Source organism: Euleptes europaea, chromosome 13, assembly GCF_029931775.1.
Source record: "Euleptes europaea isolate rEulEur1 chromosome 13, rEulEur1.hap1, whole genome shotgun sequence".
Taxonomy (NCBI): domain Eukaryota; kingdom Metazoa; phylum Chordata; class Lepidosauria; order Squamata; family Sphaerodactylidae; genus Euleptes; species Euleptes europaea.
Genome location: NC_079324.1, coordinates 62,210,081 through 62,224,193, shown reverse-complemented (window position 1 = coordinate 62,224,193; position 14,113 = coordinate 62,210,081). Strand labels below are relative to the sequence as shown.

At 50.4% G+C, this 14,113-nt stretch overlaps 1 protein-coding gene across 1 annotated transcript; it reads left to right on the top strand.

Moving 5' to 3' along the window:
- Positions 1-5,842: 5,842 nt before the first annotated feature.
- On the top strand, positions 5,843-6,688 carry PHETA1 (PH domain containing endocytic trafficking adaptor 1). Its single transcript, XM_056859404.1, has one exon. The coding sequence runs from the start codon at positions 5,852-5,854 to the stop codon at positions 6,686-6,688; it is 837 nt and encodes a 278-aa protein (XP_056715382.1). The 5' UTR covers positions 5,843-5,851.
- The last annotated feature ends 7,425 nt before the right edge of the window (positions 6,689-14,113 follow it).

Below are 14,113 nucleotides of genomic sequence, written 5' to 3'. Positions count from 1 at the left end.
TTTTTATCCTCGCAACAACAACCTTGTGAGGTGGGTTCAGCTGAAAGTGTGTGACCGGGATCTCATGACAGAGGTGGGGATCCAAACCTCCCGGATCTCTTGACCACTGCACAACGCTGGCTGTGGATTTCATTGATATTTTTATTCTTATTGATACTGTTTTTTCAAATGCCTCAAGCAGGTCTGCAGAGATGGCATACAGATTTTCTACATACAAATGTAAAACAACACACCAAAGGGTTCACAGCTATCAGTTTCCCCGGGCCGACAGGTGAGTCTATGATCTGCGAGACCCACCTTCAGATCCCCACTCGTGCCACGGAAGCTCGCTGGGTGACCTCAGGCCAGTCACATATTCTCAGCCTGACCTACCTCACAGGGTTGTTGTGAGGGTAATATGGAGGAGAAAACAATGTAAGCTACTTTGGGTTCCCGTTGGGGGGGAAAGGCAGGGTATAAATGAAGTAAGTAAGTAAATAAATAAATGTTCTGAGTCTGGCCCTTTGCAAGAAGCTGCCGTTACTTCTGAGTGCCCTGGGACGCTTGGGGGGGGGGGGGGAGGCGGTGGCTAAGCAATCCCTATGAGCCTGTAGAAGTTTTACTTAACCCCACACCTTTGGATAAAAGGAATCTTAGGAACCGCTGAAGCTGCTTTCTACCACTTCGGACCCACCGTCCTGGGGTGGTTTGACCAGCAGCTGCTCTCTGGGCCCCGGGGCAGGGAAAGTTACTTCCCAGGTTCTTCCAGCGAGCCTCTAAGTCAGGGATGTTGAACTCATTTGTTACGAGGGCCAGATAGGACATAAATGTCCCTCAGCCGGGCCAGGCCTCGCCAGCCCAGCTCGGGACTGGAGGGGGGTGGCTGCCTCGGCTGGCTCACGGGTCGGATAAAAGCTCTCAAGGAGCCAGAGCCGGCCCACGGGCCATATGTTTGACACCCCTGCTCTAAATGGCCCTTCTGCGTGCCAAGCAGGGGCTCTGCCCCCAAACCACAGCCCCTCCCCAAATCTCAGGTGTACCATACCTGCATGACCTTTGCATGCAAGTAACCATATTTGTTCTGAAGAACAAACATCTGAGTGCCCTGAACAAACTTTACTTTTGGGACAGGCCAGGGCTCTTGGAGCGGGAGCTTCAAACCCCCCCGCCCCAAGCAAAATCAGCAAGACCCAGATGCCGCCAGGCAGCACTGGAGGTGCCACTTCCAGTGGGGGGGGGGGGGAGAAAGAGAGACCACCTTTTCGTGACAGTGCAAAATGCCTGTTGGGGCAAGCCCCTCTGAAGGGGCTTGCCCCTCCTCCGAGCAAGAGCGGGGGAGGGTTAGCCACTGGTGGTGAAAGTGTTGGAACCCCCCCCCACGCTCCAGCTGCAAGCAAGAGATTCCCAGAGCGACCCCTCCCCCAATTCCAGCTCAACTCTGCTGGTTGAAATGCTCGGCTTTCTTGTGCCCCCTGCCCGACTCTGCTGCAAATCCGAGCTCTCTCCACCAACCTGCTCCAGAGGAGTCCTTTGCTAAGATTTCCCACTTTCTTCTTCAACAGTAATGAACAGCTGGAGGGAGCACAATTTCGATCACAGCATGGCCCTCCCGATCGGGCTATACCCTCCTCTCATGGACACCATTTCCCCTGACTGAACCTGCTGTTAGAAGAAGAAGAGCTGGTTTTAATACGCCGACTTTCTCTACCACTTAAGGGAGACCCAAACTGGCTTCCAATCGCCTCCCCCTCCCCACCACAGAAACCCTGTGAGGTAGGTCGGGCTGAGAGAGCTCTAAGAGAGCTGTGACTAGCCCAAGGTCACCCAGCTGGCTTCATGTGTAGGAGCAGGGACACAAATCCAGTCCACCAGATTAGCCTCCACCGCTCAAGTGGAGGAGTGGGGAATCAAACTCGGTTCTCCAGATCAGAACCCACCACTCCAAACCACCACTCTTAACCGCTGCACCACGCTGGCTACCTGGTTAGCCACTGTGTGTGTGCATGCGGGGGGCAGAAACAGGTACAATATTTTTGCTTTCCCCCCCCCCATGTGGCTGATAGCAGTGCCGTGGGGTGGGCCATTTTTGCAAGGGAAACAACTCTGTGGGAAACATGAATCCCCTTCCCTGATCCAAAATTGGACTTCCCACGACGGCTTTTTCATGGTACTGAAAAATGGGGAGGCCAGCCACCGGTCTCCTTCGCCACAGGTGCCGTTTGGGCCTCAGGCCCGCCTCTGCCAGGGGTTGTGCTCTGCCCGTCTCTTGCCTTTGGGGCACAGGCTCAGCCAACGGAGGCCGTTTTCTTTCGAGTGCCGGATGTTCAGGCCTGTGTGTGTTTTTTTCCCCTTATCATTAGAGCGGGCCTTCCCCTTTGCTTCATAGAAGCCGAGTGTGCTCCCTTCAGCTGCCTCCCGCCCAACGCTTCCTCTATTCCAGGGACTTTGCTCTGACCTTCCTGGTCTTACCACGGAGCTTGTACCGAATGCTGCAGGGGTCTACACCCCCCCCCCCAAAGAGTTTGCAAACTGGGATCTGCAGCCAGTCCTGGGCCCTGGACAATAAGGGGTCTTGGCAGTTCTCACCCCTTTGGCCTGACGTTGTGGACCCACCTTTGGCAGCAAGGGGTGTTTTCTTGAAAGCAATACGAGGATCGGCATAGGCCTCCCGGGGCCTTCAGAAACCGCCACGTAAATTACTGCCAAGGACATGAAGCCTGTGTGTGTGTGGAGGGGGGGTGGGGAGGAGGAAGAACTGGGTGAGTTACTCAGCAAGGGGACGGACGGGATGACTCGTTCAACCAGATTAACAACCCGCTTTGTTGCCAGGTCCTTTTTCTATTCCCCCCTGCTACGTTTGCAAAGCAAAGGCTACAATACTGTTACGTGTAATACTGTAAGCTTGCAAAAGTATTGTTTTGGGTCTCCCCTACCTTTTTTCCCCCTGAGCCCACAAATTGCAGTCAGGGTGTGCTATTTTTCCTCTTGTGCCACTGTCCTCTGTGGCCACAGGATCTAAAAATACAACTTCGACAGAAGTGAATACCGGTTAGCTAGTCTGCACGCACTTGGGGAATTTGGCGTTGATAAACATTTTGCAGGTTCTGATAGGGGTGGGCCAGCCAATATTTAGGGGCGGGGTACCTTCTGCAAGACACTCTTTGTTTATGTGTGTCCTGCCTTCCCACCCAATAAAAAGTGCCCATGGTAACGCTCCAAAACATACACAGGTAAACCACTTCGCCCAGAGAGACACTATTTAATCTACTAAAAGCGGCAAAGCATCCATTAAAAAAGAGTAGCCCTTGAAGGGCTGCCAGACAGCCCCTCCCCCTACCAACCACCTGTGGGCAATCTTCCAAGGGAGCCTCACTTAGGACACGTAGCAATAGGGGAACCTGGACGTTGCTAAGGCATACAGAACTGCGGCCAGATCCGTTCTGCCCCAGAGCGCTCCCACCTGGTGACTCAGCCTAAATTGCCTCGGCCTAAATTCTCAGCCACCGTGGCTGGCCACGGTCTTTGGGATCCTGCCATTTTTCACAGGTGGAAGCAAAGTTTTAAAGAAGCGAATGGAGGTTCTTTCCTCTTGGTTGGAAAAGTCTCTCGAATGGTTTATTTATATAAAATAAATGACATTGTTTATATAAAATAATGATTATTGATCAAGTAAGCAAAACCATATTTGAACAGCCAATTCTTTTTACAGCTAGGTTTGCAAATCAGAAAAGGCCGGAAAATACGTATGGGCAGTTTCAATCTTTTCCCAGTACATTAGAAATGTGGCCCAATATTCATAACAGTAGAAAAGAGCAAGAGTTGAGTAGCACCTTGAAGACTAACAAAATTTCTGGCAGGGTATGAGCTTTCGTGAGCCGCAGCTCACCTCTTCAGATACAGCTCATACCCTGCCAGACATTTTATTAGTCTTTAAGGTGCTACTGGACTCTCACTGTTTTCTACTTCTGGTGAACTGGATTTGTTTTCCTACTCCTACACATGAAGCCAGCTGGGTGACCTTGGGCAAGTCACACTCTCTCAGCCCCACCTACCTCACAGGGTGTCTGTTGTGGGGAGGGGAAGCTAACATGATTGTAAGCCAGTCTGATTCTTCCTTAAGTGGTAGAGAAAGCCGGCATATAAAAACCAACTCCTCTTCTTCTTCAACTCTCCTCCTCCACCTCTCTTCCCCAAGGAAGTGTTTGGGACAAATGTCCTGGGTTGCATAAGAGGGGGTGATAAAAATAGAAAGATCAGAGTTAGTAGGAAAGAGCTTTGTGCCTTTGGAAGCCCTGGTCTGATTTACTGGTGTCAAACATACCTCCTATCGGAGCAGACGTTAAAGCTTGAGGGAGCAGGGACTGAATTGGTTATCGGGCAGCTGTTAAGAGCGCCTGGTTTACAAGCAGGTGGTTCCAGGTTCCACCTTGGGCATCTCCACTGAAGAATCTCAGCCAGCAGGTCTTGGGAAAGGCCTCCCCCTGCCCAAGAACCCCAGGAGATAGGCTGTAGCTCAGTGGCAGAGCCTCTGCTTGGCATGCAGAAGGTCCCAGGTTCAATCCCCAGCATCTCCAGTTAAAGGGGACTAGGCAAGTAGGTGATGTGAAAGACCTCTGCCTGGGACCCTGGAGAGCCGCTGCCAGTCTGAGTAGACAATACTGACTTTGATTACATTGTGAATTTTATTTGGAGTTTAGAAGATCCACAATTGAACCCTGGTTACAACGATTTGGCCTTTTACATCAATCTATAACCAAAGAGAGTTTAATGATTCAATTTCTGCTCGAGGATAAAAATCCTGCCCCTTATCCTATGATGTAGCCAAATTTTGTCGGAAGGAATTCCAAAAGGAATGCTCAAAACAGAAGAGGTTATATTATTTGTGATGCAGTAGATGATGAGTGATGGATGAACCAAGGTTTTTCTTCTTCTTTCCCCCCCCCCCATGTTGATAAATGTATTTTAACTTGTCTGTTTTAGGATATATATTTTTTATTCTCTTCACTTAACGGCATATATGTACCTGCATTGTTTTGTAATTTTATGCTGGCCATTGGCTGTAACAACAATAAACACAATACTGACTTTGATGGACCAGGGATCTGATTCAGTATAAGGCAGCTTCAGGTGTTCATGTGAGAGACGTTGCCACTGCTGGACTCAGCAGAAAGCAGCTTCAGAGATTCTCTGCGTAGGGCAACAGGGACGGGGCAGTGTCTGGATTCCACCCTGTCCGCCCACTCGAGGGACCAAACCTTTTCCGTGGCCTAGATTCACTCAGTTCAGCTTCCTCCCACTCGCATGTTTTTAGCACTTTGAAACACAGAGCCCTGCGTAGACAGAAGCCCATTGCTATTAACGTCCAAAAATCCTGAGGAATCAAGGCTCCTTTCTTGTGAGTATTTTTATGCTGGGCGGGACATGCCAAAAGAAGAATGGTTTTCGTTTTCAAATTGTGTTTCAGGGGATCGATCCTCTCCGCGGCCCTGGTTTCCTGGTGAGCTGCAAATCAGGAGTGAGTCCAGAACTCACCCTCTTCCTTTAATTATTCCGTCTTGAAGTCTTAGTTTTGCTCTGAGGCTATGATTTGTTCAGGAAGGACTAACCCTTCCCACAAGAAGTGAAAAGAGAGGGGTGGCAGCGCTGAATCCAGTAGCCGCAGCTATTTCACGGCCAGAGATAGAAAAGTGGCAGCCGTCTTCCACATAAGATTTCCAGGGCGTGCCCCCTCCAGCAGTGTCTGGAGCTGGCTAAGCCCTTCTCCCTCTTGTTCCTGCAACTTCCAGTGTCTTTGGTTTGGGGAACTTTCACCCCCCCCCCCCCAGTTCCTGACAGCCCGCTCTGCTCTGTCTTTTCAGGGGGGCAGGTGAAAATGAAGCTGAACGAGCGGAGCTTGGCCTTCTACGCCACCTGCAGCTCCCCCACGGACCAGGCCGGTTTCCTCCACAAGAAAGGCGAGCGCAACACGGCCTACCACCGACGCTGGTTCGTGCTGAAGGGGAACATGCTGTTTTACTTCGAGGACCGAGAGAGCCGAGAGCCGGTCGGGGTCATCATCCTGGAAGGCTCGACGGTGGAGCTGTGCGAGTCCACCGAAGAGTTCGCCTTCGCCATCCGCTTCGGCTGCGCCAAGTCCCGCACCTACATCCTGGCGGCCGAGACCCAGGCCGCCATGGAGTCGTGGGTGAAGGCTCTCTCGCGGGCCAGCTTTGGCTACATGCGCGTGTTGGTGAAGGAGCTGGAGAAGCAGCTGGAAGAGATGCAGCGGAACCTCTCCGGCTCCCACCGGGTCCAGAGGAGGTCGCCCCTTTACCGGAAAAACAGGTCCGCTCCGAATTTGGAGCCAGCCGCCTCTGGCCCAGCCCTTCCTCAGGCGGCGCCGAGCCTCCCGATCAGCATCCTGCCGAAAGAAAACGGCTGTGCCTTATGGTATAATTCCGAAGGGCCTCGCAGCCTGCCCAGCGGGTACCCCCCAGATGAGACAGGGGCATCTGGGGGTAACAGCCACGAGGGGGGTCTCAAGCCGCCCCCTTTGCCACCACGGAAAAGAGCCTCTTCAGGGAACTGCTGTGGGGCCGGGGGCTCTGGGGTCGACGCCCTGGTGTACTCAGACAGCGCTTGCTTTTCCCAGCTCCACAACTGGTACGGCAGGGAGATTCTTGAACTGCGAAGAGTGTGGATGGAGGGGCAGAGGGGCGGAAGCCTATGAGCCGATCTGGGGCCGAGGGAGCCCCCTCGGAAAGGCTGAGCTGGACTGGCGTCTGGCAGGGCATGATGGCCGGTCATCAGGTGCTGTGACACAATCCTGGCTGCTGGAAACGTTGCCTCTCAGTCACAGGCTGACTGCGCTGGGCCCCCGCCGGAGGCTCTGGGAAAGCACCCGCCACACACAAGTCCTACTTTCCCGTTGCCCATGGGACGGTGGCTCCCGGCTCCCCCAGAGTCCGACAATTTCTTAAGAGAGGCCACTTTTAGAAAGCCCTCGCTTATAACAGTTGGCCTCCTGCTAGTTACAGATAAGCAGGAGATGCATTTGAAAGCAAAAACCATCCAGCGCGGTCAGAACCGAGCGCTTCACTCACCTGCGCTGGCTGCACCGATTTTGTGAAGTGGATCCTCCCTTGTTGCCAGGGGACTGAGACACGGGCAGGCGGGCGGGGTGGTGGTCCTCTGATGCTCTATGGGCAGATGTAGGTACAGATGGAGAAACGGTAGCAAAAACATTCTGGGACGTGTATGGATTTATTTGCAAGGCTTCCACAATTTCTAAACTTTTTTTCTAAAAAAAGGTTACTTGACCCTGTTTCCTCTGCATGCTGTCAAGCAAGGGGAGGGCAGTGTGGAATTTCGGGGGGGAGGCAAGGGGGCCCCTCAGGGGCTGGATGGACACCTTGCTTTCTGGGGGAGCAGCTTTAATTCTGAATTACACAGAAATGCTCAGTGGTGAGGGAAAGGCACTCTGTACGTGCTCTAAGACAGGTTATTTACTTCTTTAAACAGAGCACAGGCAAAGACAGGGTCAGTGGTGGGGACCAATGGGTGTGGTTAAAGAGGGAGAGGGCGGGGCTCTGCTATCTGACCAATCGCTTTCCCTTCTTACATCAGTGTGCAGACTAGTCCCAACAGGGAGCCCAGGGGGCTTCCGAGCTGCAGTTCAGACCCTGCCTGCCTCCTGCAATAATGGGCCACGTTTATTTTCATGGGGTTTGAAAAACAAAACCCTAAATATTAAAGGAGAAGACGGTGAATTCTCGGTGCGTTTGTGGTTTTCAAGTAACAGCAAAACTATTGGAAGCAATCGGGGGGTCTGTTTTTTTGTAAGTCAGAGGCAAAAAAGAACGGGTCCTGGCATCTATTCAACAGTTTCCCCAGCCAGGCTGTCATTCCACTGGAACCGATAAAAGTCAGGTTTCTTGGAGGCTGGTGCAAAGAAGATGTGCAGAAGTGGTCTTTCGGGGGGGGGGGGGGTGCATCAGCGGCTCAGAAGTTCCTGCTTCTCTCTCATGGTCTCATCTGCCACAAACCAGATTCCCGCATGTGAGCTCTTCCCCACCCCCATGCCATATACTTACTCTGTGGCGGGGGGGGGGGAGGGCTTCTGCAGGCCACAGATTAACATTTCTCTCTGTCTTCAATGTTGAAAACCGCATTTATGCAAAAAATGTAACAGAAGCCCCTCTTACAATTTGAGGTTTTCAGCTACATGCCAAGGTTTGCTGAAGTTCCTGGGAAATTGTAGCAGAACCTGAAATTGGAAGATGAATAATAGTAAGCAGGTTTCCTTGGAAGATCCACCTTCCATGGCTTCCCTTGTAATTTGTAGCTGCAAGTGAGGGTTTTTTTTGGGGGGGGGGCAGTCTGGGTTTATGTTGCCAGTTCAAGGTGGGGACAACCTGGGCCTCTGATGGGGTATGGACTCCAAAACACTTCTCTGTAATCTTCTTCAATTAGCGAAGTTTCCTCGGCAGTCAAGTTGGCACGGAAAGAATTTCCTGAAGGTACAGATTCTGGATTACTGCTCACCGGGTGTGTTGAAGCTGCTGGCAGTTATTTAAAAGGAAGTAGGTTTCTGAGGCTTTATGATGGGGAATCACATCTTCCATTCATAGGAAGCCAGGTCAGCTGTTTGTCCGTGAGTGAGTAAGTCCGAGCACATGAGTTAGCAAAGTGGGTGATGTGTTATGCCCAAAGGTTTAGTTTAAAAAAAGAGAGAGATGTGACAGGCAACCCCGTTGGTTCATGATACGCCTGAGGTAGGTTTCCTGCCAAGCTCTCCCACACCCTCCTTGTGCGCAAAACTTGAGGGAAGTCTTTTCTGGCTGGGTCTTACTGCAATTTCTTGCGAAATCTGGATTCAGGCACTTACTAATGGGAGCTTCTTTTCCAGTCCCCAGGATTCCAAACTACAGTTTAATAGAGGGACATCTGAATGCATCCACTGTGAGGACCCTTCCCCATTCTGTCATGAGATTGTGCTGCTTGTGCTGAGCATTACATGTCAGCAGGGCCTCTTTTCCCCACTCCTCACACATCAGTCGCCTCCACTCGCTTCAAGCAACCTGGCAACTGTGCTGATTATTTCCGTGCGGTGGCCAGCATTTCTACCCAAAGTTAAAAACAGTGTGCAGTGCATTTCGCTGTTGTGACTTCTGTTCCCCAGAGAATGTCAAGAAATGTGTTTTTGGGAGGGCGCTGAGAATGCACGGTGAGATCATCCTAGCTTTGGCACCCAAAATTCTTCGGCTGGAAGCCATGACAAGTCCAAACAGATTTGAAACTGCTTTAAATGTCCAGCGTAGATTTGCCTTCAGCTCCGAGTAAGGGCCCCTGCCCAGAGCAGCACAGGGCAACCTTGGTAGTGCAAGGTACCTCTTTTTTACATGCGAAGTTTTGCTGAATCCTGGCTTCTGCATCCACAAGGGGGTGAAAAGGAGGCATGTGAGAACCATACGTGGGAGGGCCTTGGGTGCCATCTCCATGCTGTCCTGGTGGTGGAAAGTGCTGTCAAGTGATAGTTGACTTATGGTGACCCCTCAAGGGACTTTCAAGGCAAGAGATGAGGAAAAGGTAGGTTGCCATTGCATGTCTCTGCGTGGCAACTCTGGACTTCCTTGGTGGTCTCCCATCTGAGGTATAACCGAACATAAGAAAAGCCATACTGGATCAGACCAAGGCCCATCAAGTCCAGCAGTCTGTTCACACAGTAGCCAACCAGGTGCCTCTAGGAAGCCCACAAGCAAGACAACTGCAGCAACATTGTCCTGCCTGTGTTCCACAGCACCTCATATAACAGGCATGCTCCTGGAGAGAATAGGTATGCACCATCACTAGTATCCATTTTTACTAGTAGCCATGGATGGCCCTCCCACCCATGAAAATGTCCACTCCCCTCTTAAAGCCCTGGCAGCCATCCCCACAGGGAGTTCCACAATTTAACCAGCTTCCGAGATTGGGCCAGCTTGGGCCATGCACTGGCTGAGCAAGGGGAAAGTTAGGCAGAGGGGGAGAGAAGAGGGTCTGAGACTATAGAAAGCCTCCTGTTTTTATGTTTGTCTCGGCGTTGCTGAGCAGCACCAAAACCAAACCAAAATCCTGCCTCCCCATCAAATGGAGAAGGGGGTCCGTAGAATGGTTATTGCAGTTTTTGGTCTGTCCCATTTGAAAGGGCCTCTCCCCTGCAAAGCCCCGCCCCTGTGGAATTTGCCCCCTTCTTTGTTTGGTGGTGTTTGCACAAGTCTGAAGACTGCTTGCCTTCTGTTGTCTTTCTGATGACCCAAGGGTTGTGGCCCATTCATCTCTTCCCTTCACCTTTGAAAAAGAAACTACATCTAGAAGTTTACCCTTGAAGGACGGAGAAGCGAAAGTAAACATGCTGATTGGCACACCCCTCTCTTTCACAACCTTTGCAGCACACATCAACTTGGGTGTGAGTGGTGTGACAGGAACCGGCTCAAAAAAGTTTGCCCTGCCTGATGAAGGCCACAAACAATACTTGGCTGATCAGAAATTACTTCCGGGTTCCCGGGAAAAAAAAAACATTATGAAGTTGGGGAAAGGGGCAGGGGCCAGATGCACGGAATTGTCATCTCACCACCTATTTCTGAGGCTGTTTCATGAATGAATTTATTTAGACCACACAGGGCAACGCAGAACAGTTTAATAATAAAAAACCTTGAATGCAGCAAAAAAAAAAAACAAAAAAAAAAAACCTTCACCCAGGAAAATATATCAACAGTATATTTTATGTGAGAGAGGCCTTTTATGCAATCTCAATTTCCTCATGTCTAACTTCCTGTTTGTTCAGGAATCCCCCCCCCCCCAGTTATGCACTGGTTTTGCTTCCTCTGATGGTTAATTCAATATAACATCAATTTTATGAAGCACAAAAGGCTGCTGCTTTAAACTACAGGGAGAAATGCTTCATTTAAAGCTGTGTGATGTCGAACCGACCATCAGAGGGAGCAAAACGCATTCAGAACTGAAACCTCCCCCCCCCCCCCCGCTCAAGAAACTGGAAGTTAGACATGAGGAAACTGAGAATGCACAAGGAACATTGGGAGAAAGAAAAGGAACTTGGGTCTCTTCCAGAGCCCCGCATGCGGTTATCAAAACTGTTATGATGCTTCCACAAAAGGAAGTTGAAATGTGATGTGGTTGTAGACCAAGATTCCTTGATTACCAGAAATGTTTGGAAAGATCCCCAGCCTTTCTGAGCCTGTGGGCACATCTGGAATTCTGACGTGGGGTGGTTGGCGCAGCCACAAAGTGGCTGCCATGGGAGGTGGAACCAACCACGCACAGGAAGCCCAAGTGCAGGGGAGAAGAGGGGAAATTAAAAAATACACTGGGAAAGAGAGGGAATCAAACCAGCACTGGTGGCAGGTACCACTGAAACCAATGTTTTTTTAATATGCATAGCCAATCAAACCTTCAGTGAAAAATCAGAAGCCCCTACTGAGCGAGAGCCCCACCTGGCCCCACCCACTTTCTAAAAACACAACTTGGTGGGTGCCAAGAAAGGTGCTGGCAGGCACCACTGTGCCCATGGGCACCAAGAAGAAGAAGAAGAGTTGGGTTTTATATGTCGACTTACTCCACCACTTAAGGAAGACTCAAACCGGCTTACAATCACTTTCCCTTCCCCTCCCCACAACAGACACCCTGTGAGGTAGGTGAGGCTAAGAGATGTGACTAGCCCAAGGTCACCCAGCTGGCTTCATGTGGAGGAGTGGGGAAACCAACCCGGTTCACCAGATTAGCCTTCCCGCTCTTGTGGAGGAGTGGGGGAATCAAATGCAGTTCTCCAGATCAGAGTCCACTGCTCCAAACCACCACTTTTAACCACTACACCACGCTGCCACCTGCATTTCCCTGCTAGCTTACTTCTAGAACCTTCCCACTTTGAAGCAGGCATTCTGCGGGTAGGAAGTCTCTGTCCAGCTGCAAGTCTGAATCTGATCCCATGCCATTCTCATAGAGTCATTCCATCCGCTCTGGGGCACCACCACACAGGAAATGCTGCCAACCTGGGATAAAACCCACACCCCGCTCAGGACTGGCCAGCCAAACCTTCAAACACAATAAGACACCAAACATGTTATTAGACAACTTCTGTATTTTTTTTTAGTGGCTCTTTTACAGAACTTGTGGTCCTTTTTCTTTAAAATGTTTAACCAAGTTCAATCTTGTAGAAACTTTTTAAAGTACAGTACGTGAAACTAAGAAAAGATGACTGACACCCCACCCGCCGTGAGCACAACAGGATTCCTCTCCGGGTTCAAAAGACGATACCTAAGTGCTTCGTTCGAATCCTGCTCTGCTACAGCAAATCTCTAGTGCGTTCGGGGGGGGGGAAGTCAACGGAACTGAATCAGCCTTTCATTTCCTGCCAGCTTGCAAGCAATTAAAAAGAAACTTTTTTTCAGGAGCGTCTGAAACCTGGATAGCGTTTCTGTGCCTTCAGAGGGCCAAATGGATTGGGCCGTGTAAAATATATATGTATGTGTAAAAATATTCTCCATTTTGAGAGGACTGCATACAGTGAAAAAGCAAACACCCCGGTCCAGTGCGGAATCTCAGAGCTCAGGTATCAGGTTTTCTTTCGACTGTCCTTTTAGCACCTATCTTCACCTTGCAAATATTTTAAGTCCTGGTGATGAACAGACAAGCGGCTGGGCAGAAAAGGGTGGGGGCAGACTAGACCTTTTGCATACCAGGAAAGGTTTTTTTTGGGGGGGGGGAGGCTGCTGCCCTTGGGGGGCCCCCACTAGGATTGCCAGGAGAAAGCTGAGCTGATTGGCTCTTGTAGTGCCGGCAATGCCACCAAGAGGCCGTTGCCTCCACTACTTGGGGGGGAGGGCGTGCACTCAGCCTAGCTTACTCCTGGGCTATTTTACCACCGGGCAGAAAGCTCCGAGAGAACAGCCGTGCCATCTGAAGAGCTGAAAATAAACAACAACGCCCACCCCCACAGATGGACAAGACCACTTCTCTCTGTATATGTGCATGTAGATAGATCATGATGGGTAGCCGTGTCCGTCTGTCACTAGCAGTAGAAAAGAGTAGTCCAGTAGCACCTTAAAGACTAACAACATATCTGGCAGGGTAGGAGCTATGAAGAAGTGAGCTAGGGCTCACGAAAGCTCCAACCCTGCCAGAAATTTTGTTAATCTTTAAGGTGCTACTGGACTCCTACTCTTTTTTACTGTATGTGCGTGTGGTTTTTTTTTGGGGGGGGGTATTTCTCCAAATACTAGGCCCAATGCAAATTGGCCCTCCCAATGCAGCTGAAGCAGGACAACCAGAAGAAAAGATCATGGCTCTCCCATCTACCGTTGTTAGTCCACACACAAGCAAAATCTCAACTTTTGAGGACATCAGAAGGAAGCTTCAGTGTCAATGAGGAAAAAGGAGAATGTGGTAGCTGTCGGAAGTGTGGGAACAAGGTCCAGGAGCCACGGAACTCCCATCCATTCTCCTTTGTTCTACACCAGTAAGCCAACAGCAAGGAGAACATCTCCATTTGGCATGGATCTCATTCTACAACAGTTCTAAGAAGTGGGGGGCAACATACGCAGATTTGCTGATCTGATCACACACAGGGACCAAGGCCGGCACGCTCTGTTCAGATCCTTGGCAGAGACGGGGTTCTGCGCCTAAACCATTAGCAGCCGGAGCTCAAGACGGCCTGGTCCCAGCTCCACAAAGTCCCCAGCCCAGGCTTTTCCTCCTAAAGTCTGACCGACTGTACTATACAGACCCAGAACCGGATTAGCAACAGGTGCTGCTGAACGGGACATGGGCTCTGCGAGAAGAGGCATCCTGCAGCCATGTCCCTCCGCCTCTGATTTGCAGGTGCATCTCAACCTTGTTAAGACCCTCTGTACAAACATGAGTCTATTTTATATACATTCAGTAATGATCAACTCTATTACATATATATAAGCTTTGAGCTTTTATACAATTATTATAACATAAATGCATAAGCTTTTGACAAAGAGGTGCTTTCACACATCCTGAATAATCCACTTTCAATCCACTTTAACGATCATTTGCAAGTGGATTTTGCCGTTTCACACAGCAATACATCTGCAAAGTGCATTGAAAGTGGATCGAAAGTGCATTATTCTGCATG